This window comes from Brassica rapa, chromosome A07 (genome assembly GCF_000309985.2).
Source record: "Brassica rapa cultivar Chiifu-401-42 chromosome A07, CAAS_Brap_v3.01, whole genome shotgun sequence".
NCBI classification, from domain to species: domain Eukaryota; kingdom Viridiplantae; phylum Streptophyta; class Magnoliopsida; order Brassicales; family Brassicaceae; genus Brassica; species Brassica rapa.
Window position 1 is genome coordinate 22,712,962 of NC_024801.2, and position 24,017 is coordinate 22,736,978.

The window sequence follows — 24,017 nt, forward strand, 5'->3', positions numbered from 1 at the left end:
TGTGAGTACCACGAAAAAAGTAAGAAGTTTCTCTCAAGACTCTCTGATTCTTAGTTCAGGTTGATATAGTGAGAATAGTGTATTTGGGAAGTGAATATGGGTTGAGTGAAGAGCTTCTTTTTTTTTGGTCAAAGAGTAATTAAAGAGCTTCTTATATGGACCAGAGCTCATACTTTTTGGGTCAGATTTAGCTGCAATAAGTTGGTCATAGAATCGTAAAATGAGTGAAACTGGAACTCTCTTTTCTACGTGATTTTGGGGGTGATTGGTAGTTGCTGTAGGTGCTGTCCACAGCCCTATTTATTTCCACAGCACCAAATTCAGAGCAATCAAGTTTTAAATTTTTTTTTGAAACCACAGCTCTTAAAATATCCTATAGCTGTACAAGTGCTCTGCAGAGCCAAATATCCAAAGCAATTTTTTAGTGCTTCAATAAAATTCTACAGCAATAAAATCTAAAGCCACAGCAAAAAGTCTACAGATTTTTTTCTACAGCAAAATATTTAAAGCTACAGCCATTACCAATCGGACCCAAATATTAGTGAAAGGAGTTCTTTTACCTTTTTACCTCTTCACGACGCTTCTTTGGGATCATTACTGCATGAAAAAACACTTAAATAGAGTGTGAAAAATTAGTAATCGGTTCATAAATTTTTCTTATTCGTGTAAACATGGATTTTTCTAATTTAAAAAAGAGAAATTTTATAATATAACACTTTTTTTTTCATAAGTATACCACACAAAGATCAAAATAACCAAAATGTTTAATGTACTATAAGTAGCCAATATGTATTTCTTTGATGTATAAGCATTCACTTCCTATCACCGACTATTCCAAATAACATGACACAAATGCGGGTTTAGGTGAAGTAGCCTTTTTGGTTCAGTTACTAGATCATATGATCATTCAACGCTTAACAGATTTTTTGAGTCTGATGGTGTGACCACACCTCTTAGCTACAAAAGAATAGAGTCAAATGACCTTGTTCATGAAATTACTTAAACTAGTACATGTCTATATAATTATCTTTATAAGCAACCACCGCTAAATATGCATATAAAAATTATAAGTAATACTAAAAAAAATCGTGTATCTCCAACAAAAATATACTCAAAATATTACCTATTTATATTTGGACCGTATTATATTCCACAATAATCAAAATATTTCACCAAGTAGATATTTCACCAACATTAATTATTTCACCAATAGAAATATTATTATACTAGGTTAAGATCCGCGCCTTGCGCGGAATAAATATTATATATAAATTATTTTCAAGTATTATATATTTTTTACATATTATGAAATAATAAATATATATTGAATAATTAAAAATTTAGTAACTATTACGTCTATAATTAAATTGGTACAAATACTTAAATAAATTTTATTTATCCAGACAAATATTTTTTGTATTTTATATATTATAAAATTAAGTTTAAATGATATTAACATAGATATATAGTATATTTTTAATATTGATATCTGTTAAAAATATTTTATACTCATATTATTTTTGATCGCTTATTTCTTTATAACAAAATTTTTAAATCAATGATAACAATAAAAAATTTATGAGATGTTTAATAGTTTTAGTAATTTATAATTTTAAGAACATTCAATGCATAGTTTAAAATCTAAATATTAAATTGTCAATAATTGTTCAAAATGTTTATCAAAAAGTTTCAAATCAAATTCGAAATTAAAATACTTATGTATTTTATATGGTATATAATTTATTTTTAAAAAATATTAATATGCATATATATAATATTTATTAAATAAGACTTCCTAGTTCCTACTTATGTAATTTTGTAATAATTTTTATCTTGTTATAAGATAAATTTTAAACCATGGATCACAAAAATTTCAGTGTGAGATTTTTAACAACTTTAGTCATTTATATTTGTTTTTTAAAATTCAAAATATAACATATACGAAAAAATCTAAATTTTTATTATATAGTTAATGTTGTTGTTTAATTTATTTTAAAATGAATTAAAAATGATAGAGAATAGACTAATTTTTATCAAACCTTTATTATTCAAAATCATTAATTGTCATATATACTTTAGTCACATTAGGTAATTCCGTGATTTTTATATAAGGAAACAATGAAGAACATTTATGATTAATTTATGGTTTGTTTAATAAAAAGTTTATTATATATTTATATGGATCAACATATTTTTTTAAAGGATTATAAGAATGATTGTGGTGATGACATGTGGTTACAAAAATATGTTATAATGTTTCTCCTATATATAGGGGATTAGCGGTGGTTAAAAAATTGTTAAAAGGAAATTCATCTTATTATTAATCATATGCTTATGGTTTACTCTTTTAAATATACTATTCATTATAACAAAAATACGTAATTAGTACGAATGTTGGCTCCATATTTTATTAAATAAATTTCATCCATATAGACACTATATAAACAAATTATATGACTCTTTTTAAAAAGTCAGAATAATAATATTAATAATATTACGTTAATTTACAGAAAAAAATGATTGACTAAAAGAAAAAATAAAGAAAATTAATTTAAAATTAACGTAAAATAGGGAAGATCAAAGTGATAAGACAGAGAAGCGTGGCATAGAATCAGTGGCTCAAATCTCACAAAAATCTCCAACTCTCCTCCTTGGATAAGAGAAGTATCCAGAAGCCTTTCACTTCCACTGATCCATCCTTCTAATATTCCCAAAACCATCTCACAAAACTCACTCCTCAACTCTCTCTCTCTCTCTCTCATCTCCAAGCCCCTCCGACCAATGGCGGCGACAATGGCAACATCAGCCACATGCATGTCCTTAAACCCATCTCCTCCTAAGTCCCCAAACCAAACCAAACCCATCTCCTCATCAAAACCCTTCATCACCCTCCCAACACCACTAAAACCCACCGTCTCTCTCGCCGTCACAAGCACCGCCCTCGCCGGCGCCGTATTCTCCACCCTCAGCTACTCCGAACCCGCCTTCGCTGCCCACCAGATCGCCGAGCTCGCGGCAGCGGCCGCGGGAGGTAGCGACAACCGAGGACTAGCTCTTCTCCTCCCGATCGTCCCGGCGATCGGATGGGTGCTCTTCAACATTCTCCAGCCAGCTCTCAACCAGATCAACAAGATGCGCGAGAGCAAAGGAGTCGTCGCGGGTCTTGGCGTCGGCGGTGGTCTCGCTGCGTCAGGGCTTTTGACTATGCCTCCGGAGGCCTCCGCCAGTGTATTTAACCAGATGGCGGCGGTGGCGGAAGCGGCTGCCAAAGGTGAAGACAACAGGGGACAGTTGTTGTTGTTCGTGGTTGCACCGGCTCTACTTTGGGTTCTTTACAATATATTGCAGCCTGCTTTGAACCAACTCAATAAAATGAGGTCTGAGTAATAATATATTATCATCGTTGGGATTCAAATGTAAAATTAATCCTTTGTTTTATGGACAGTTTTTTATGTTTAAAATTTTGGACATATCCTTTGTTATATATATCTCGCCTACTATATACTCGATGTCTTATAAGTTTTCAACCGCCATCACTAGTCCTTATGCGATTTTGGTGTTTCAAATCCATCTATACCAGAACCTAGTGTTATGTCTTGTGACTATACCCTAAGGCTAAGGATAAAAACCCCCCATGTTATGGTATATGTTTGCATGTTTTTTCTTGATCTAGTCTAATGTCATATTCTGTTTGTGCTTACTTATGAGATTCTAGAAACATCAATTTATTTGTCATATTTTTAAAATCTTTCATATACAGCAGCTAATTGACCCTAGAATGAACTACTTGCAAGTCGGAATTCATGTGTTGGTCATAATTAACTTTTTTGGAGATAGAATAAGAATGTGGTGCTCCTGCTATTTACAACTTGTAATACAAGAAATCATAGTGTGTTCGTATTTTTGGATCGTATTGTATTGCAAAGTGACACTACAAAGACTACAATTGCATATGTTTGCACTTGTAGAACGAAGTAACTTAACAAATATTCAAGGTGGATCCTGTTTCGTATCAAACCTTAAACCTATTGTTTTTTCATAATCCATACATAAAGGACACAATTAGCCCAATATAAGTCAAAGTAACCAAAGTTAGCTAAATACACATAGAGACTTAAACCTCTCTAACCAAGTACGAGGTGCATGGATTATTCGGAACAGTTCCTGCAAATATGATCAGTGTAAATCAATTTATAACAGCTTTTATTTATAGGCCTGCAAATATGATCAGTGTAAAATGAGTTAAAACCACATGATTTTTATTTACATCAAGTCTCAATGAAATAACAATTGTATAACATATTGACCAATAATAGAAAAATGTGATTAAGGATTCTTGGTCTTTGAAAATTATTAGATATGTTAGCTACTGATATTTCACAACAATATTCAGATAGTTAAAATGTCATATCTAAATCAATATATGAAATATTGTTATGAAATGAAAAGCTACAGAAAAAGGTAAAGAGATCGAATGAATTTCATGGTATTGAATGAAAAAAGTACCACAAACTTGGGGTATGCTGAAGTTGAAGTCCTTAAATAATATAATACTCACAATTTAGTTTTAAGATTTGGAAAATAAAAGATAAAATATGGTTTTGTAATAATCTTCTTTCATACAAAATATTTCTAAGACAAGAAGATCGATAGAATAAGATATAATATAACATATCCTTATTTTGTAATATATTACGTATTTTCACATCAGCATTTTTAAGTCACATGCACTTTTTAAGTCACATGCACTATGTAAAGGTAACATTGACAGTATATGGTCAAAGTAAAGTTATACTTATAAATTTAGTATTTAGGTTTTATTGATATATCTTTGTGGTTTTATGATTTTTAAAATCATCTAATTCAGATTAACTAATTTATATATTACATTAATTGATAGACGAAGATCAACTTCATAAGCTCTATGATGAGATGTTTGACAAAAAAAATGAATCATGAAGTGTCAAACAGTGGAAGTTTTCTTCAGTTGTGCAACATATTTTGGTAATCGACTAGCAACTTTAAATGAAAAAATAATGATTTGGAGAGATCATTAAGCTCAGAACGTTGTACACAAACATCCCTTATATATTAAAAGAGAAACATTACAACATTTGAGGTAGACATATGTCATCACCACAATGATTCTTAGAATCCTTAGAGAAATAAGTTGGTTCATCTAAATATATAATAAACTTTTTATTAAACTAACCATAAATTAATTATTAATGTTCTCGATTTTTTCCTTAAATAAAAATCATGGAATTGCCTAATGAGGCTAAAGTATATATGACAATTAATGATTTTGAATAATAAAGATTTGATATAAATTAGTGTATTCTCTATTATTTTTGTTTAACTTTAAGTTACTAAAATAAATTAAACAATCACATTAACCATATAATAAAAATTTATATTTTTTCGTATATGTTATATTTTGAACTTTTTATAAAATCTCACATTAAAACTTTTATGACCCATGATTTATTTATTTTTATGACAAGATAAAAATTACTACAAAAGCATGTAAGTAGAAAGGCTCATATATATTAATATCTTTTAATTAAATTATATACCATAGAAAATATATAAATAATTTAATTTTGAAATTTACTTTGAACAATTTTTTTTTGGATAAAATCTCTGAACTAATACAAACAACTTAATATTTAAATTTTAAAATTTGCATTGAATGTTTATAAAAACTAATTATAGATTACTAAAACTTTCAAAAATATTGAACAATGAAAATTTGTTATCAGCGATTTAAAGTTTTTGTTATAAAAGATACAAATAAGTAGAACACATCATTTAACAATATATACCTATTAAAAATATACTGTTTATCTATGTATATATTGTGTAAATTTAATTATATAAAATAGAAAATAGAAAAACTGATTGTTTGGATTAATAAAATTTATTTACGTACTTACACCAATTTAATTATATACGTAATAGTTATTGACTTTTTCATTCTCTAATATATATATATATATATATTTTATAATATATAAAAGAATATACTATATGTAAAATAATTTATATATACGATGTTCATCCCGTGCAAGGCACGGGTCTTAATCTAGTGTTTTATTATAGGAAAACAAAATACTTGAACTTATATTTTCTAAATATTTTCGGCATATCAACAAAATCTAGTTTTCTGTAAATTCAATAAAAAGCCACTTTGGTTTATATTCTTAAAACGGTTTTTTCTTTAGGAAATAATACATTTTCATAATTATTACACAAAGCTTTCTAGATATTTTTTTTTACTATTATATTGTAAAGTGAGTTATACATCAATATCAGGTATCTGTACCAATCTATTAAAGAATGAGAAAAGCAGAAGCAAGAATAAATTGGTGAAAATCAAATAACCTGAACTATCGTAAAAGGGGGTTTTCATATTTTATACATAAAATTATCATTTTATATTGTATATTTAAAGGTGTTTGTAGAACCAAATATTTTAAGGGAAAAAACTATTTCATTAAAATAAGTATAAGAAGTATGAGAGAATGTCCAACAATAAGATAAGAAGGAAAAAATTCATCTTGATCGTTCCAATTTGTTGGTCACCAATCACACACAGACGCCTTTTTCTTTTGGTAAATATTTGTTAATTTGTCCTTGTGGGATAAAGTATTTTGTTAGTGGGAATTTTCCATTTCGTTACTTTTTATAATACTTATTATAACAATATAATTTAGAATCATTTTGAATATTGTATGTTTGTTTGAACGTAGAATTCATTCTCTCCCCAACCTCTCAAAAGTTTCACCTTTTAGCCATTCTATTTTTTCCATTCTTTATTGAAAATGACTTTAAATTTATATAATCTTCTTGGTTATAATTTTTTTTGAGAGAAAGTAGCTTTCTAGTGAGTAATAAAACGTATATGAGTTAATCGCAGAAAACTGGATAATATAACGTCATTAGTATGTTTTAAACGTCTATAATAATGGTGAGCTTATTTTTAATGACTCATATTTAAAATTGCGTCAAATATCTTACTCGTTTTTCTAATATTATTCAAGAATCAAACTTGAGATTGAAATTAATTTTCAATTATTTTTAACCCCATAAAATGCGAGGTTTATATAGATGAATATCTCAAAAATAACAAAGGTATGATGTGCAGCTGAGTTTTTTTTTGAGTGGCAACCAAATGATTATAGAGACTTTTATAGGCAAATATTTATTGGCTCCACGACAGTCGTTCCATAAATGAACCAAGTCCTCGTTCCAAAATAAGCCTTAGCCATTTGCAATCTATGATTAGATCCGTAACTAGTTAATAAAGAACTAATCAAACCAAACACTTGTAGGCTTCCCATTTATTTATAACTTCTAAAATATATCTAAGTAGGTACTAAATTTGTAAAATATCTTAGGAGTATATCAGTATGCAGTAGGGCTGAGGGTTCAATGAATCGTAGGAGTAATAGGATTGTAATTAATATGGAAGAGGGATGATTAGTTATAAGTGCAAGGCACGTCGCAGAAATTGCGATGCTTTTATTCTTACAAAATTTAACAGTTAATTATTTGGTGATAATAAATAATGAAAAGATTGATTTTGTTTTTTGACAACAGAGAATCGAATGACTCTTTAACAACAATCTTTAAGAGCAAACAAGTAACAGAAATTGAAAGTAGATAAATTTTTATGTGGATGAAAGTTGAATATGGTACTAAATAAGAAGTATTTCACATTGGAAGGGATTTCTAAAGCAAGAAAAAAATATACCACTAAATATAAAAAGTGTATAGTGAATTGTGGTTAGAATTAGTTGTATTTTCTTTTGTCTTTCTTTTGGTTTTATATTTTAGAAATATGTGTAATATTTAGTTGTTACTGCTTAATTTAATTGTTATCATCTTCACACTGTTTGAACTTATTGTTTTACTTCTTTCTCATCGTTCACTTCTCTCTTTTTATTTATGTTTTAATAAATAAAAAATATGATAGTGTGATATATTTCTTCTTTTTTTAAAGTAAAAAAAAAATAGATTTTTTTTTGTTCTACAAAAATAAAATTTCTAAATTTTAAAATATTTTTTTATTTTTATTAAAAACATTAATTAAAAATATTAATCAAATATCTTTGGTTAATAGTTTTTGAAAATGTATAGTAAAATTAAATAAGAAATTTAATTGTAAATATTCATTATGCATTACTCTAGAAAATTCATAATCAAATGCCATTAACTCGACTGCAAACACCAACAAAAAGTTTAAGGATCATTGTATAGAATAGCACTTGGAACAAGATTACATGCCCAAAGTCTCTTGATATTTACATATAATGTGGATGTCCCCTTTATTAGGATGCAGTTGCACACTCATTGGTTTTCATTTATTATACTCTGCTTAGTTACATAATTAAAGCTCTTAAAATTAACTTCCAGCATCAAACCATTTATAATGGTGAATAAAGTAGTAAGAAACTTCAGTTAAAGGAACGATTAACGTTCATTGGTAGTGGTTTTATACTTGTACCATCCAATAATTAGAGGGTGAAAGCATTAAGCATCGATTTACATGCACATAATTGATGATTAGTGCCCTAAGCAGCGCGTAGATGACACGAGCCAACGTGCTGGAGACATTCTACAAATTAGGGAATTACAATTTGACACAAGAAGTATGAATTGTCGGCAGGTGATTGGAGAAATGACTCTATCAGACCTTTTTTCCTTTGGGTTGAGTGGGTCTAATCCGACCTTAGTGCATCTTTTGTGGCGCATTATTATAACCTCTATCTATTCTAGTATATAATAAGTTTTATTTAATTAATTGCGACGAATATATGCACACTCAAACCCATGTCATATTTGATCTTAAGTAGAGAGGTACCAACAAATACGTACGGAATAAAGCGTACGTCTTTCTGCTATATCTCGTGCCCGCCACTAATCATCGCAGTGAGTCTCTGACTGTTTTGCCTCGGGGTTAGAGAATCAGGAAGAATAAGGTAAAAATAGTTTTTAGTGGCGTCTGCAAAGTATTTTATTTTCTCAGGAGTGAGACTCATGTTTCTTTGGGTGTAATGCCGCTTGGGAAAAGGTTACATTTACCTTGTTCGATCCCATGATGATCCACAAAGACGTACCACGTACGGATCTCGACTCTTAACTTCGCGGGCATGTAAATCGATGCTAAATGCTTTCACCCTCTAAAAAAAAAACTTCGCGGGCATAAGAAATATCATATGTATGTCAACACTCCATTATATTATATGTAAAACACACACAATTCTTTTAAAACAACATAAAGATGTATGAATACGTAAGTTTACAATTACTTTAAATTTCAAAAGAAAAGTTTACCCTTAGTTAACACTTAACAGATCAATTAAATTTAATATGGTTTATGACTAAACTAAAAAGTATTTAAAATAAATGATATATTACTTAAAAGAACAATATATAATTATACTATTAATTTGAATTTTTAATGATAATCTAAAACATGGGTAGATTCCGCCTTGGCTGCGTAATGTCTACTTAGACTATATGATTCTTGCATGGGGCACAATAAAATGGATTTTAAATAATAATAAAAATATTTATACCATTTCTTTGTTTGGTATTGTTCACTAATTTGTTTCTTATCATTTTAAAGGAAGACAAAAAACACAACCATAGAATATATATATATATATATATATATATATATATATATATATATATATATATATATATATATATATATATATATGTTTATTAATAAAATATCTAAAAGAAAAAGCTAAAACCACTAAAAGAAAATAAATCTATTTATTTTTTAGGAAAATGAAAAATAATTCTAAGTAAGAAAAAATAGAATTAAATATATTTGAAAAAAACATGGATAATAGGATAGAGAAAATATACTCTAACTAGTTAAATAAAATATAAAAAAAACATATAGAGAAGGGTAAAATATAGTCTCTTGATGGTAACCAGGTGGCATTTGCACCATCTTCCTATTACCTATATCTGCCTCTGGCGTATAGGATGGTATGTAATTGGGAAGTCTGGCCACTGCGTAGCGTCTGATGCCGCCTAAAGAGCCGCTAGCCGGCCGCCTAAATCATAGTTTAAAATACTGTGAAATACCACTAGCAAAGGTAAAATTGAAATTGAAATAGTCGAGACGAGGTATCGTTCCTTCAAAAGCAGGTCACGTGCATACATCGTTTCTAATACCATGAACAGAAGATATACATGGCCAGTATACTGTGCACATCCACATCTCCCAAATAATAATACCACAATGATAACACTGATTATAAAGTTGTAATGCGTTTATCTTTTTCTTATTGGCAAAAAGGTTATAAAAGGAAAGGAAACAATAATGAATGAGGTATCTGTTGTGGTTTATCAAGTCTCGACAGGCCACGTCCTCATCCATAAAAAAGCTTTGTGCATGACAAGCTGTGTACCATTTTCCTTTTATTGTCTTTCACCTTTCTACTAATTTCGCCCAGTGTCAAACATTTAAAGAGTAAATATCAAAGCATATGAAGTCTTAAGGGTTAACCGGCACTATGTCAACTGGATCATGCGGATATTTAAAAATCCATGTCTAAGCTGCAGTTTAAACAGTTTGATCTGCAGATTTGCTTGGACATGGACTTCGTCCAGAAGTAAGCCCTGATGGTTTGCAGAAACCTCCTGTGAAAGAGCTTACTCAACCTTGGGAGTAGTTGACGGTGGTCTCTAGGTTCGGCTCTGAAAAGCCAACGACCAACTTCAGAAAAAGATATCTAGTTATTTTGAAGTACTATACTCTTGTTGCAATAAATAAATATATTATAGTATTATTATCATTATTATTATTTTATGCTAGTATGAATTGTTAAAAAGAATAATTTATGTATATCCAACAAATGTACAAATATGGTAGATCTATCTCTAAATAAGATAGATGATTGAAAAGAAAACAATCTGATTAGAATATAATAAAATTATAAGAGAAACTTATGTGTATATTACCAAAAGAAAGTTGTAGATATAGTTAAAAACTATTAAACATAATGAGTAATATAATCCATAATATTTATCGTGGCAATATTCTAAGAGCAATTTGAAGGAGCTACATTATTGGAGGAATATTGAGCAGTGAAATACATCAACTTACAAATCTAAAGAGAGAGAACAAAATAGAATTTCTAACAACTTTTTTTTTTCAGTGAACTTAGACCGAACAAAGTTCCTTCTCCGAAAGCAATCTGGTTAGTGAACGACGCGCCAAGATTTTCGAGTACAGTTAGGAGCATGTTACAGCTGAAGCAAGACCTGTCGCTGTTTCTCCGATGCAACGTTGGTAATGGGTCCAAAGCGTTGTTCTGGTACGACTTTTGGACTGAGTTAGGTCCTTTAATCCTCCTACTAGGTTCATCCGGGCCGAGGTCTCTTAGGATTCCTCTCTCAGCCACAGTCTCTCAAGTTGTTCGTAACGGTCACTGGAACCTGCCTCCGGCGCGCTCCGAAAATGCTCTGACCCTTCAGATTATTCTATCTACTATGTCGGTTCCATCTGCAGCTAGCAGCGATGATGTGTATTTGTGGAGGCAGGGTTCTGGTGGTTTTGGTCCATCTTTCTCATCGAGGGTTACTTGGGAGAGAATCCGGGTCCCTAACCCCCCCGTTGATTGGCACAAGGTGGTTTGGTTTAAGGAGGAAGTTCCTCGGTATTCCTTTATCTCTTGGACTGCTTTCCTTGGTAGATTACCAACCCGAGATCGTCTAATCTCTTGGGGACTACAAGTTCCGCCAGGTTGTGTCCTTTGCTCTCTCGCTGATGAGTCTATTAGTCATTTATTCTTCGATTGTTCTTTTGCGGTTGCTACTTGGAGTCGTTTTTGTGGCAGGTATTTGGCGTCTCCACCGGCATCTCTAGCTGCAGTTGTTAGCTTGTGTCACAACCTTCAGGGCCCTTATGCTCCTCGCGCAGTAGCGGTTTTGAAGCTCCTCAACCAGGTCGTCATCTACTCCCTTTGGCGTGAGCGGAATGCTCGTATCTTCAAAGGCGTCTCGACATCTCAGGAAGCTACTTTCAGGGTGGTGGATCGCGCAATGCGTGATAGGCTCCTATCCGTGCCTAGGCCCGCAGCGACTGCTCGCTCTCCTTCTCTTCTGGAGCTCTATTTCTGCTTCATCTCCCCTTATAGTTAGTGCTGCTACTTTTCTCTCTTTCTGTTGCTGCTGCCCTTGTGTTCTCTGCTCCTTTTCTTTTGTGTAATAAGTTGTGGTTCACAACATGTAAAAAAACTAAAAAGCTGGTATAAATCTTAACATTTAGACCAAAAAAAAAAAAAAAAAAAATCCTCAAAATTAAAAGAAAAACTATATTCTAATTTCTAATTTTAACTTCTAAGCCTAGTTTTCAAAACAGAGAAATGAGAGAGGTAAAGGTTAACATGCGCCACCAGTGACCGTTATCTAAACGGCGCCAAATATTCTGAGGGTAACTTTTTCACAAGGAAACGCAAACAAAAACCCCCTCTCCCACTTACTTCTTTCCAAAAAAAAAAGAACACTCACTCACACACACACCACTTTCTATCTCTCTCCCTTCCTCTCTCTCCTTCTCTTGCCAGCGAACATGGAGAAAGGCTTCTCTCCCGTCGGTCTCAGGGTTCTTGTGGTTGACGACGACCCAACCTGGCTCAAGATTCTTGAGAAAATGCTCAAGAAGTGCTCCTACGAAGGTTCCCTTCTTCTTTTTCTATGTTTTTACACATTGGGAGTCCACCTGCTTAATTTCCTCTGCTTTTGTTTTAACCCCGTTGCAGTCACTACCTGTGGGTTAGCTAGAGAAGCTCTGAGGTTGCTACGGGAACGTAAGGACGGGTTTGACATCGTGATCAGCGACGTGAACATGCCTGACATGGACGGCTTCAAGCTCCTTGAGCACGTTGGCCTTGAACTGGACCTCCCTGTCATAAGTGAGACTTCTATATATGATCTTGAGTAATAAAATAAAAAAACAGAAAAGGTTATTATTAATTTTGTTGTTTGCTTTTACAGTGATGTCGGTGGACGGTGAAACAAGCAGAGTCATGAAAGGCGTCCAGCATGGAGCGTGTGACTACCTGCTGAAGCCGATAAGAATGAAGGAGCTGAAGATCATATGGCAACATGTTCTTAGAAAGAAGCTTCAAGAAGTGAGGGACATCGAAGGCTGCTGCTATGACGGAGGAGCTGACTGGTTCACCCAAGGGCAGTTTCTTGGAGGTGGTGAAGATGTTTCTTTTGGGAAGAAGAGAAAAGACTTTGACTTTGAGAAGAAGCTTTTTCAGGATGAGAGTGACCAATCTTCTTCTTCCAAGAAAGCTAGAGTGGTTTGGTCTTATGAGCTTCACCAGAAGTTTGTTAACGCTGTTAACCAGATCGGATGTGATCACAGTAAGTACCTCCCTTTAGCATGTCTTCTTCATAGAGCAGTGATTTTTTCTGGTCTCTTTGTGTATGGCAGAAGCTGGTCCCAAGAAGATATTGGACCTCATGAATATCCCATGGCTCACTAGGGAGAATGTTGCTAGCCACCTTCAGGTAAAACTTTACCCTTCTCTTTATCCAAAAGAGGAAGAACACTAAGCTTTTTGTCACTTTTTCTATTTTTATTTTTATTTTTTTTTTGTAGAAATACAGACTGTACTTGAGTAGATTAGAGAAAGGAAAGGAGATAAAGTGTTATTCTGGTGGAGTAAAGAATATGGATTCACCTCCAAAAGATGCTGAGATTAATTCAGGACATCAAAGCCCTGGCAAGAGCAGCAGCTATGCATTCCTTAAAGCAACAGAGACTGATCCAAAGCAACTTGCTTCAGCTTCTGTGTCTGACCCCACCAGTGATATCCACATGCCTCAAAAAGCGAAAAAGACACGTATAGGATTTGATCCTCCCATCTCATCCGGTGTGTTTGGCTCTCTGCTTCCCTGGAATGATGTTCCAGACCCACTTGAATCCAAGCCTCCTATTCTCTATGAGAACAGCTTTCTCCAGCAACAACCATTGCCAAGCCAAAGCTCCTATGTTGCAAACTCTGCACCGTCTCTCATGCAAGAGGAAATGAAGCCTTCTTATGTGAATCCGGATGAGTTTCTCATGCCACAAAACAAGAACTCTACTGTGATCCTTCAAGATATGGACTTGTCCGCTCCCTTCAGCTCCAATGCAACCAGCAATACAGAGTCGATTCCGGGAAGCTTGAACTGGGAACTTCCAGAAGCACATCATTCAGGTTCTTTAGACACTGACTTAGACTTCACTTGGCTTCATGGAGAGCATTTCTTTGCAAACAGCGGACTCCAAAACTTCCAGTTTCAAGACTACAGTAACAGTAGTAGCACATCACTCCTGTCTGAGCTCCCTCCCCATCTTTGGTATGGAAACGACAGGCTGCCCGACCCTGACGAGTATACCCTAATGGTAGACCAAGGTTTATTCATATCTTGACTCTTGTTCCATTAACTTCTTTTCCTATATTGGTTGGTGTTATGCAGAAAGATTTTGTGGGTATACCTGAAAATAATAATCTTGCTAGACCTATCATATCTTGAGTAGAAGATCTCTCTACACATTGTGTTTACTGAAAAACTTAGCTTTTTTTTTTCTCTCTTATCACACACCTTTGCATCTTGTACCCGTACACATTGGCTTTATGTATCCATCATCCACTGGACACTTGTAGCTAGCTGTTGAGAATCAGTCCCATAACCTTAGGATCAAAGAATGTGAGAGAAGTCTAACCAACAGCTCTTTCTTTCTAAGAAAAGTTGAACTCGCAAGTTGTAATCAACAGCTCTTTCTTTAAACAAATCTACAGACACTATATAAGTTTACAAGAGATTTAAGAGAAACTGTTTCCCTGAGAGGTGTATAAAAGAAAAATGTGCATCTCGTCATAATAAACAGTTGGAAATTCTGGATCCCATATCAAGACGGTTGAGATAGGAATCAGCCCATAAAGTGTGTCAATTGTCCAGCCTTGGACCCTGGAAAATATAGTCATATCATTTTTCTGAAAAAGACACCAAAACACTACTGAAGATGAAGAGAGAACCACTGTTACCTGTTTATACTTGCTTGGCTTTCTCATCAGGGCTTTCTTCAGTTTCTCCAGGATTCAAAGATGATATCTTTCCGAATGACTCTTTAGCATCCCCGAAAAAGTCTTTCACTTTGTCCAACACTGTTTTAAGCTGGTCCTGAGTTGGGAGCTGTGATATTACAGGACAAAAACTCAAATGTTTTAGAAGGAAAAAACATGCACCATTCACTCACACTCAATGGAGTTTGAGAGCTGATCTCAAAGTTGTTGTATAGCTCACCTCGATGACATCCGAGGTACTGAGTGCAGCTCTCATGTTCCCGTTTTCCTGAAAACCAAAGACTTCAGAGCTTGTAAAAGGAAAAGAAACAGAGCTACCAATAACTAAAAGACAGAGGCATTACAACAAGTTTGTAGCCATATCGAAACTCAGTGGCAGTCCGCAAGACACGATGCTGCTTTATAGCTGTCTTTTGTATCTCCTTCTCATCCTATTGAAAGATGAAAAAATCAGAAAATCACATAACAATGCAGACAAAGTAAACAGATAAGTAGAGCTTGTCATACTCTGTAAATAACAGCAGCAATGTTTCTAGCAATGGTGTCTTTGTAGATATACTTCCCCAAGAGGTTATCTTTAGCAGCAACCATGATCTTAGCAGTTGTACCACCAGCTATTATACTTAGTGGATACCAAAGATACACCTACATACAAAGCAACACTTCATTACACACACAACAATCAATCTCTTGACCTCAAGCCAAGTAACCAAAGGAGGTGAGGGAGAGACGAACATTGGCCATACGGATGAAGATAACGAATCTAGGGTTCCCGTCGTCTTCAATCTTAGGCATAGGAGGAGGTGTGCGTTGATACTGACGAGCCGCCATGCCTTTCTTCCCTTTCGCCTCCACAACGAAAACCATCCGCCGTTTCGTAGATTCTCGGCATGGTGTTCTCGAGGTGAAGAGAGAGTGTCTTGCTAAACCGACCTCTTCGAGTCTTCCTGTATTCTTCAGTGGAAGCCGAGCCAACGCGTTGAGAGACATACTCACTTCCATTGAGCGAGCACCAATGAAGTCGTGTGCAATGGGGATGATGATTTCGTTAGATCGTACCTTATCCATTGGGTGTGCCACTTGTGCTACTCGGTTTAATAGAACCGAAACTGTAAACCGGAACGAGATTCAGCCACTTGTTATTCTATGTACCAGCTTGAACCACCTCACGTCTCTGTACGCCACTAGAAACCAGGGGTGGCAAAATTCCACAACCAAATTTTTTTAAAAAAAAACTGAACCAGAATCAAAAGGTTTAGAACTCAAACCACATAATAGAATAATGTAGAGATGTTTATTAATGATTTTATTTGAATTCTTGAATCAGCATTTCAAATTCCATACTTTCAGTCTTCACTCTGCTTCACTTAATAACAGTCTCCGACAACAACAAAAAGTTGTTCAGCTTGGCAAAACAGCATTTTCATTTTTCACCAGCCGGGCAGATTCATTACAGAACATCCTACTGTTCAATGCACAGATATCACAATCCATACTTTGTCCGGCTCTCAATGTAAGCTTGTGTTGATGGTTCCCTTCCAAGAAAACTGGTGAGAAGTTCCATGGCTTCTTTGCCTCCTCCCTGGGCCAACACCTAAAAGAAGAAAAGCTGGCGTTATACTCACTGTCACAGACCACTAAAATTCAAGAATAAACACAAATACGCTTCTGGTTATCATTTACTTTGTCTCGGAACTGCAAGCCCATATACAGATTCGGATGCCCATCCCCGAACTGTGAAGCAAATATATCAGCAGCAAACACCTGTGGGAAAACAAATAATCGGATTCTCAGATGGTAAGAACAATCAGCGCCGGAGTGCAAATCAATCATTACCTCACTCCATAAACGGCTGTAACACGTTGCTTCAGAGCCAATTACAGCACGTGGGAAACATGAAGCAGGGTTTGTTCCTTCCACCACTGGTAGCCCTACCATCACCTGTACATCGAGAAAGACACTACGGCACATTAATATATAAACCAGATTGCTTTGAGAGTTTCTGCTTTTACCTTTGGATGAAGACTCCTGATTAGCTGGCCAAAGTCCACATCATCGTCCGAATATATTCTTTGATCGAATAGACCTGATCATCAATGTTTCAAACATCATTAGTCATTAGTCAATGCCACATTTTACCTTATCATGAGCTTCCTACACCGCTATAATGCCTCTTGGTAAACTTATTATAAGAACCACATAATCTACTGATCTTAATAGTAAACCATTAGTCCTAACAATTGTGACAAAATAAAAATTTAAGTGGATACACTAAGAATAAATCAAAGTTGATTGATAGGCATATAATCATCAAGATAACTTTTGACTGTAGCAATAAAAACCTATTTGATGATAATTTAGAAAAGAGAACCGAAAGACACGTGCAGAGATGTCTTACAGTATAATATCTCCTGAAGCGACTTGAGTGCAGAGAAAGAATATCGCCAACGTTTGAGTGTTTTGCAGACTTCATCAACCAGTGGCTTGGTGATATCCTGCAATTCCAACAAATTAGATAAACCAGTCCGTCTCCAAGGCAACAGGAGTAAATCCCATGTCAACAAATTTGGTGCGAAATGCACTCACCTGGCGATAACCTGATATCAACTTCAAGGTGAAACTCTCATAACACCTAGAGATACCATAATCATATTCCATCACTGAGGATTTTTGATAATACAGAAAGAATAACACAACTATCAGTTTACTTGCCAGTTTTCCAATAATTGAGATGGAATCTCCCGAAAGTCAGGGTCAACACGTAGGCCTGAGAATCTAGCAAATGAAGCACGATTGCAGATATGTTGGACCTATTTGCCAATAGTTACCAAGGATCATCAGTTCACAACATCCTTTGACATATACAAAAGATATACCACAGAATTTACACTATTATTCCAACTAACAAATCTCATTCACGTACCAAATGGCCAAACTCGTGGAAAAGATTAACGACCTCAGAGAATCCCAATGGCAAAGCTTCACCACTACCATCCTTTGAAAACTGTGCAATAAGCAACGCAACGGGAATCTGGAGACAAACAGAAACAAGATAAATGCCAGAACAGGTCCAAATAAAGGTCCGACATGGATGTAAGATTGTCACCTGACATGCACCATTGGAGAACAATGCATTGTTCTGAAGACTCACCACACAGCTGTGACTAAATTTCCCTTCTCTGTCCAACAAAATTGTGCTTACAACTAAAAATAAAATGGAGGCTTTGAAACTGAAGCGAATGATGAGCTAAGGTTAATGACGAACCTGGTAAACATGTCAAGATAAAAATAACCCAAAAGCTTTCCAGACCCGGAGTCAAACACGGCAAAAGCTTGAACATCATAATACCAGACATCCGTTTCTGTAACCTCCTCAATTTTTATTCCTGAATAGAGAAGTCATAAGATCAGTCAGTAAGCTGTGAGCCTAATCCTATGACAAAGCAAAAAAATATTAAGACCCCAGAAGATGTATGTGCTCAGACTCTTAACTAACCGAAAAGATCCTGACATATTTTAAAGATTCCGGAAAGGACCAAACTGACAGGGAAATATTGTCGGATATCTCCGAAGTCAAGATCAAACTGCAGCTCCTCTACTCTCTTTATATAATATAAAAGATCTTCTACGCCAAATGGAAGCTCCCCTTCTTCTTTCCTCTGATGTAGAACCGGACAAGTTAAGTATTCAGAAAGGCATAACCTATTATATGAAATACCAACATTTTATTTACCTTCAGATCTTTCAAAATGGAAAATTCTCTAATAGCCAAATCCGTTAAACTGGAAGAGATGCCCTCCAGGAATCTGATCACCTGGACACAAGAAGGGCCTCAGTACAGTCGAGGATGTGAAGAATGATGACAAAACACGTGAAGGATCTTTCACAAACCGTTGTTGATGTCTTTGACATCCTATGATCAAGAGCATAATCAGCGAAGTGTGCATAACCAAGTAAGCGAGCTAATCTATGGCGCGACTGAACCTACAAAGACAAGAATATTAAGAAGTCTGCTTGCAGGCTTCTGCCAAGGGTTTCTGGAATAGACATGCAAGTACCAATTTTTGTAACACCGGAATATTGGCATCTCCACATCTCTTTCCATATGCCATAGCCACTGTCTTCCTTGTCTTGGCTATCTACAAAGTTTAAAACAGCAGACAAAATTTTTAAATACAAATTTGAATGTGTTGGCCTGAACACAGAGAGATGTTAAAATTGTTCCCCAGTTATATAAAGCTAGAGCATCAAGACCTGGATGTAACTGTATCTTCCACATTTTCTGTGGCATAGCAATTAAAAAGGAACATGGGAATTGTTACCTTGCATAACTCTAGAATAGCTGCTACGTGACTACTTTCCAAGGTGAGCTTAAATTCTTTACTTTGAGTTTTATCCAAACTCTGCAGGATGAAAAATAGTTTAGAACAAGTCAAGCCGGAGACAGACAAGGTCACGGATTTGCATGTGAAAGAGTAAGCTAAATAACATTCAGGTCAAACACCTGGAGAAATTCTACAGGCAAACCAGCAAGCTCAGCCTCAGTAAAGAAAAGACAAGAACTATCTTCATTTAAATTCTGAACGTATCGCGAGCTTAGCTCATCAATTTCATCTTTCAATCTCCCCACTTCCTCTCTTTTTGTTGTAGTGAGGTTCAGACCATTGTCCTCGAAGTCTCTAACCTGTCACTGATAAAACATAAATCAATACTCAACTCCCACAGCTTAGCAAAAACAACTAAGTCAGCAAGCAACTCTCGCAAACGTGCTAAACTGCTATGAAATAAAGCTCATTATCCCATCCGCTTTCTTCTAGAGCAACTGGAGGAAGATCATGAATACTAAACCCTAAAGAGTGCTATTTGCTAGTCTGCGACAGCCAGTAAAAATCATATGATTCAGTTTTCCTTACCAGGCACTGTAGGTAGCATTTAGCGTCAGGAGCAATTGATTCTCCCTTTGCAGCATAAATTCTGATAACACGGTAAACATCTTCACGTTCCCTGATAAGCTTACCACAAAAGATACGATCATCAGTTTCAAAAAAAAACAGCATTCCATGCCCCCATCAAAACAGAATCCACAAAACACCTGCAGGAGAGAAGATGAGCGTCTATCTTCATCTCAGCTTCAGCGCTAGCTTTACGAACATTATCCAGAGGAGATATCATCTTAGGAACCACACAGCATTGTATAAGAGGAAGCAGCCTCGCTTCAAGCTCCGCCAGCGGCAACACAACGTTCTCATAAGAGAGCTAACAAGATTAATCAAACATTCAAGTCAGTAACATTTTTTCCCATATTGTTGAATCGAGTGATTTCGAGTTACCTTGTTAAGAGGAACCAAGGCAACAGCGTCGTGAACTCGAGTGGACTTGGAGATGATTTCGTCAGCTAAATCGAGAATCTCCTTCGCGGATAGGTTAATGCAGACAGAATCGCATCCGGGGAGACCTAAATCGAGAATCCCTCGTCAGCATTGTGAGATATGGATTCAAGAGAGAGAGAGAGAGAGTACATTTCTTCTTGGATTTTTGCTTGTGAGAGTTGAAAGCGAAGATGGCGAAACTGACGGCGAGTCCTAACAGCCCGGCGGCTCCGGTGAAGGTTACGAGTTTGAGCTTCTTAGGGTTGGATCCTTGCGTTTTCTTCTCGTTTCCTTCATCGTCTTCTGACATTTTTGTCCTCTTCTATTTTTCTCTTTCGGGAAAATAAAATTGGGAGTGGGAGGGAAACGCTTAGAAGGTGTATTGTGTCCTCCCTCGGCTCCCTGATGGCCCGCCCTCGAGGCTGAGAGAGAGATTCGGAGCTTCGCTTACAAATGGATCATGGATAGGCCCATTAAAAGCCCATGAGTATCGTCTTCTACAAATCAGAAGCATCCATCATCCCATACGTTGAAGACAACAAAACATGCATCAAACCTTTCTCTAGCTCCATCTCCGTTGTTTTCTCCCAGCGAAGCCATCGATGGCTCCAAAATCGAAAGAGAAACCCAAAACCTCACAGCCTCCTCCTGCAATCGAAGATCTCTTCACCACTCTCGATAGGCACATCAATCGCTCTGAATACGAACAAGCCGTTAAGCTCGCTGATCAAGGTACACACATTCTCCCTTTCTCCCTCCTTCCTCCTATAATGTGAAATTGAAATCGTGATTTTGTTTTCCAGTTTTGTCGATTGCACCTGCCGATGAGGACGCGATCCGATGCAAAGTTGTGGCTCTTGTCAAAGACGATAAGATCGACGATGCTCTCTCCGTCATTCACTCCTTCCACAAGCTTCCCATCGATCTAGGTTTTCAAAAGGTCACTTCTCATAAGAGTAATCGAACTACATTTGTAAAGCTCTAACGGTTTCTCGATTATTGATTTGATTTATCTTAATCAGGCGTATTGCTTGTACCGTCAAAAACAAGCTAGACGAGGCTATCGCGTGTTTAAGAGGCCGAGAGAGAGATTCGGAGACTTCGCTTTTGGAGGCTCAGATTCTCTACCGTCTAGGGAAAACAGATGCTTGCGTTGGTGTGTATCAGACGCTCAAGGACTCTGAGATTGAAACTGCAGAGGTCAATTTCGTCGCCGGTTTGGTTTCCGCTGGTAAAGCTTCTCAGGTGCAAGGAGCGTTGGAGTCTTGGAGGATCAAACCAACTAGTAGCTTTGAGTTGGCTTTTAACACTGCTTGCTCTTTGATTGAGAACGGTAACTACGCTGATGCAGAACAGCTTTTGCTCACTGCCAGGAGGTATATTAATTATCTCTCTTTTTCTCTGAGAGGTTTAAGACATAATGTTATCAGGATTGGATTGCTCATTATCTTTATCTCCTAGGCGATTTTTTCTACTAGTAACTGTTAATAGGTCTCACACTTCTTGAGGAACACTGGACCTTACTGTTTGGTCTCAGTTCTTTCTGGTCTTATCATCACTGCCAACTGTTTAGTCGTATTATCTTGCTTTTGATAAAGGGCATCAGTCTAGTATCAGGGATGTATTAGATGATCCCCTTTCTTCTTTATTTGTATCAAAATGTCAAGTACATTGATCATTTGGCTACTGATTTTCTAAGTTTTGTACAGTATACACATTTGCTGATAAAGATGATGTTGGTTTGAGACAGAATTGGTCAGGAAACCCTCACGGATGACGGTTTTGCTGATGAGGATATTGAGAATGAGCTGGGGCCAATCTCTGTTCAGTTAGCATATGTCCAACAGGTTTTTTTTTTTTGCTGCTCGTCTTTTCTTTAAATTTCTGTCAGGATATCTACCATTCCTTAGTAACGTGGTTTTTTCTTCATCAGGTCCTTGGACAAACTCAAGAATCCACCAGCTCTTATGTAGACATCATTAAACGAAACACTGTTGATGAGTCGTCACTCGCTGTTGCTGTGAACAACCTTATCGCCTTGAAAGGTTCCAAAGATGTTTCTGATGGCTTGAGGAAGCTTGATCGGCTGAAAGACCAAGACTCCCAAATTTTTAAGCTTTCTCAAGCACTTGATGCGAAGCTTTCACAGAAACATAAGGAAGCTATATATGCCAATCGCGTCCTTCTGCTCCTCCATGCTAATAAGATTGATCAGGTTATTGTAACTTGAAATCTTTATTTATGCCTCTTTTTTATTCTTCTTTGCGTATTCGGCTTGACCAGTTGAAAACTGTTTCACCTCAGGCACGAGAACTTTGTGCTGCGCTGACTGGCCTGTTTCCTGAGAGTGTTGTGCCTGCATTGCTTCAAGCTGCTGTTTTGGTGAGAGAGAACAAGGCTGCGAAAGCTGAAGAACTTCTGGGACAGTGTGCTGAAAAGTTCCCGGAGAAGTCTAATTTGGTTCTCTTGGCCAGGGCTCAGATTGCTGCTTCTGCCAGTCATCCCCATGTAGCAGCAGAGTCCCTGTCCAAAATAATTGATATCCAGCACTTTCCAGCAACTGTTGCCACCATTGTCGCACTCAAAGAGCGCGCTGGGGACAACGATGGTGCTGCTGCTGTTCTTGACTCAGCAATTAACTGGTGGTCAAATTCGATGACTGAGAACAATAAGCTTAGCATATTGATGCCGGAGGCTGCTTCCTTCAAGCTGAGGCATGGTCAAGAAGAAGAGGCTTCACGGCTATACGAGGAGATTGTGAAAAAACATAAAAGCACAGATGCGCTGGTTGGTCTTGTGACTACACTTGCTCGCGTCAAAGTCGAGAAAGCAGAAACTTACGAGAAACAGCTAAAGCCGTTGCCGGGGTTGAAGGCTGTTGATGTGGATAACCTTGAAAAGACCTCTGGTGCAAAACCTATGGAAGGCGCTACTGCTTCAGCGATGCAGGAAGAAGTGAAGAGCAAAGAGAAGGCAAAGAGGAAGAGGAAGAGAAAGCCAAAGTATCCGAAAGGATTTGATCTGGCAAACCCGGGTCCACCTCCGGACCCTGAAAGGTGGCTTCCGAGAAGGGAAAGGTCAAGTTACAGGCCCACGAGGAAGGACAAGAGAGCAGCTCAAATCCGTGGCTCGCAGGGTGCAGTGACCAAGCAAGATAAACAAGAAACAGCTCCTTCAACTTCAAAGTCAAGCCAAGCGACTAATAAGAGTGCAGGTGCTGATCATTCGAAGCCTTCTTCCTCTAAGGCCTCGAAGAAGAAGTCTAGGAGATGAACAGTTTACTAAAAACCCAATAAAGGACTAGTTAAAATCACAACACAAGAGCTGGATTTATCAAGTTTTAGGTTTTTGTTTGTTTGTTTATTATCAAATTTTAGTCGTCTTGGCCCTCGAAAGATTTTGGTTCATTTCTTCTCTCTTTTGCATTAAACAAAGAATCGTTTCTCTCTGAGTGGTCAAAGCTGCAGCTTCCGTTGCTAAGGCTGACTATGTTTATATATCTATTTGTTTTCTTTAAGTTTTGCTGTGTTTCCTC

At 36.0% G+C, this 24,017-nt stretch overlaps 5 protein-coding genes and 1 pseudogene across 8 annotated transcripts; 4 read left to right on the plus strand and 2 right to left on the minus strand.

The window, feature by feature from the left end:
- Window positions 1-2,666: 2,666 nt before the first annotated feature.
- On the plus strand, window positions 2,667-3,533 carry LOC103831013 (photosystem II core complex proteins psbY, chloroplastic). Its single transcript, XM_009106854.3, has one exon. The coding sequence runs from the start codon at window positions 2,782-2,784 to the stop codon at window positions 3,385-3,387; it is 606 nt and encodes a 201-aa protein (XP_009105102.1). The 5' UTR covers window positions 2,667-2,781; the 3' UTR covers window positions 3,388-3,533.
- A 7,684-nt stretch (window positions 3,534-11,217) lies between these two features.
- LOC103831475 lies at window positions 11,218-12,171 on the plus strand. Its single transcript, XM_009107355.3, has one exon. The coding sequence runs from the start codon at window positions 11,272-11,274 to the stop codon at window positions 12,169-12,171; it is 900 nt and encodes a 299-aa protein (XP_009105603.1). The 5' UTR covers window positions 11,218-11,271.
- Window positions 12,055-14,591, plus strand: LOC103831018 (two-component response regulator ARR11). 2 transcript variants are annotated; one of them, XM_009106860.3, is made up of 5 exons: window positions 12,057-12,707; window positions 12,792-12,944; window positions 13,027-13,404; window positions 13,475-13,551; window positions 13,643-14,591. In XM_009106860.3, exons 1-5 carry the CDS (start codon window positions 12,602-12,604, stop codon window positions 14,456-14,458), a joined length of 1,530 nt encoding a protein of 509 aa, XP_009105108.1. In that variant the 5' UTR covers window positions 12,057-12,601; the 3' UTR covers window positions 14,459-14,591. The 2 variants fall into 2 exon arrangements, with proteins under 2 accessions (XP_009105107.1, XP_009105108.1); XM_009106859.3 differs by having other exon boundaries at window positions 12,055-12,944.
- A 193-nt stretch (window positions 14,592-14,784) lies between these two features.
- Window positions 14,785-16,190, minus strand: LOC103831017 (protein HHL1, chloroplastic). Its single transcript, XM_009106858.3, has 6 exons — window positions 15,849-16,190; window positions 15,621-15,758; window positions 15,458-15,544; window positions 15,334-15,381; window positions 15,075-15,222; window positions 14,785-14,997 (listed from the first exon to the last, which is right to left on the minus strand). Exons 1-5 carry the CDS (start codon window positions 16,179-16,181, stop codon window positions 15,079-15,081), a joined length of 750 nt encoding a protein of 249 aa, XP_009105106.1. The 5' UTR covers window positions 16,182-16,190; the 3' UTR covers window positions 14,785-14,997; window positions 15,075-15,078.
- Window positions 16,191-16,393: 203 nt separating this feature from the next.
- Window positions 16,394-20,914, minus strand: LOC103831014 (probable thimet oligopeptidase). 3 transcript variants are annotated; one of them, XM_009106856.3, is made up of 20 exons: window positions 20,633-20,911; window positions 20,444-20,568; window positions 20,206-20,369; window positions 20,027-20,117; window positions 19,618-19,797; window positions 19,436-19,516; window positions 19,172-19,252; window positions 19,005-19,097; window positions 18,847-18,927; window positions 18,610-18,772; window positions 18,379-18,499; window positions 18,220-18,292; window positions 18,037-18,144; window positions 17,826-17,923; window positions 17,700-17,745; window positions 17,512-17,608; window positions 17,126-17,199; window positions 16,950-17,054; window positions 16,797-16,877; window positions 16,394-16,707 (listed from the first exon to the last, which is right to left on the minus strand). In XM_009106856.3, exons 1-20 carry the CDS (start codon window positions 20,790-20,792, stop codon window positions 16,597-16,599), a joined length of 2,133 nt encoding a protein of 710 aa, XP_009105104.1. In that variant the 5' UTR covers window positions 20,793-20,911; the 3' UTR covers window positions 16,394-16,596. The 3 variants fall into 3 exon arrangements, 2 of the variants coding, with proteins under 2 accessions (XP_009105104.1, XP_009105103.1); XM_009106855.3 differs by having other exon boundaries at window positions 18,037-18,292; window positions 20,633-20,912; XR_001955396.2 differs by lacking the exons at window positions 16,394-16,707; window positions 16,797-16,877 and having other exon boundaries at window positions 17,024-17,054; window positions 17,700-17,710; window positions 18,037-18,292; window positions 20,633-20,914.
- Window positions 20,915-20,975: 61 nt separating this feature from the next.
- On the plus strand, window positions 20,976-23,999 carry LOC103831019 (annotated as a pseudogene).
- Window positions 24,000-24,017: the final 18 nt, after the last annotated feature.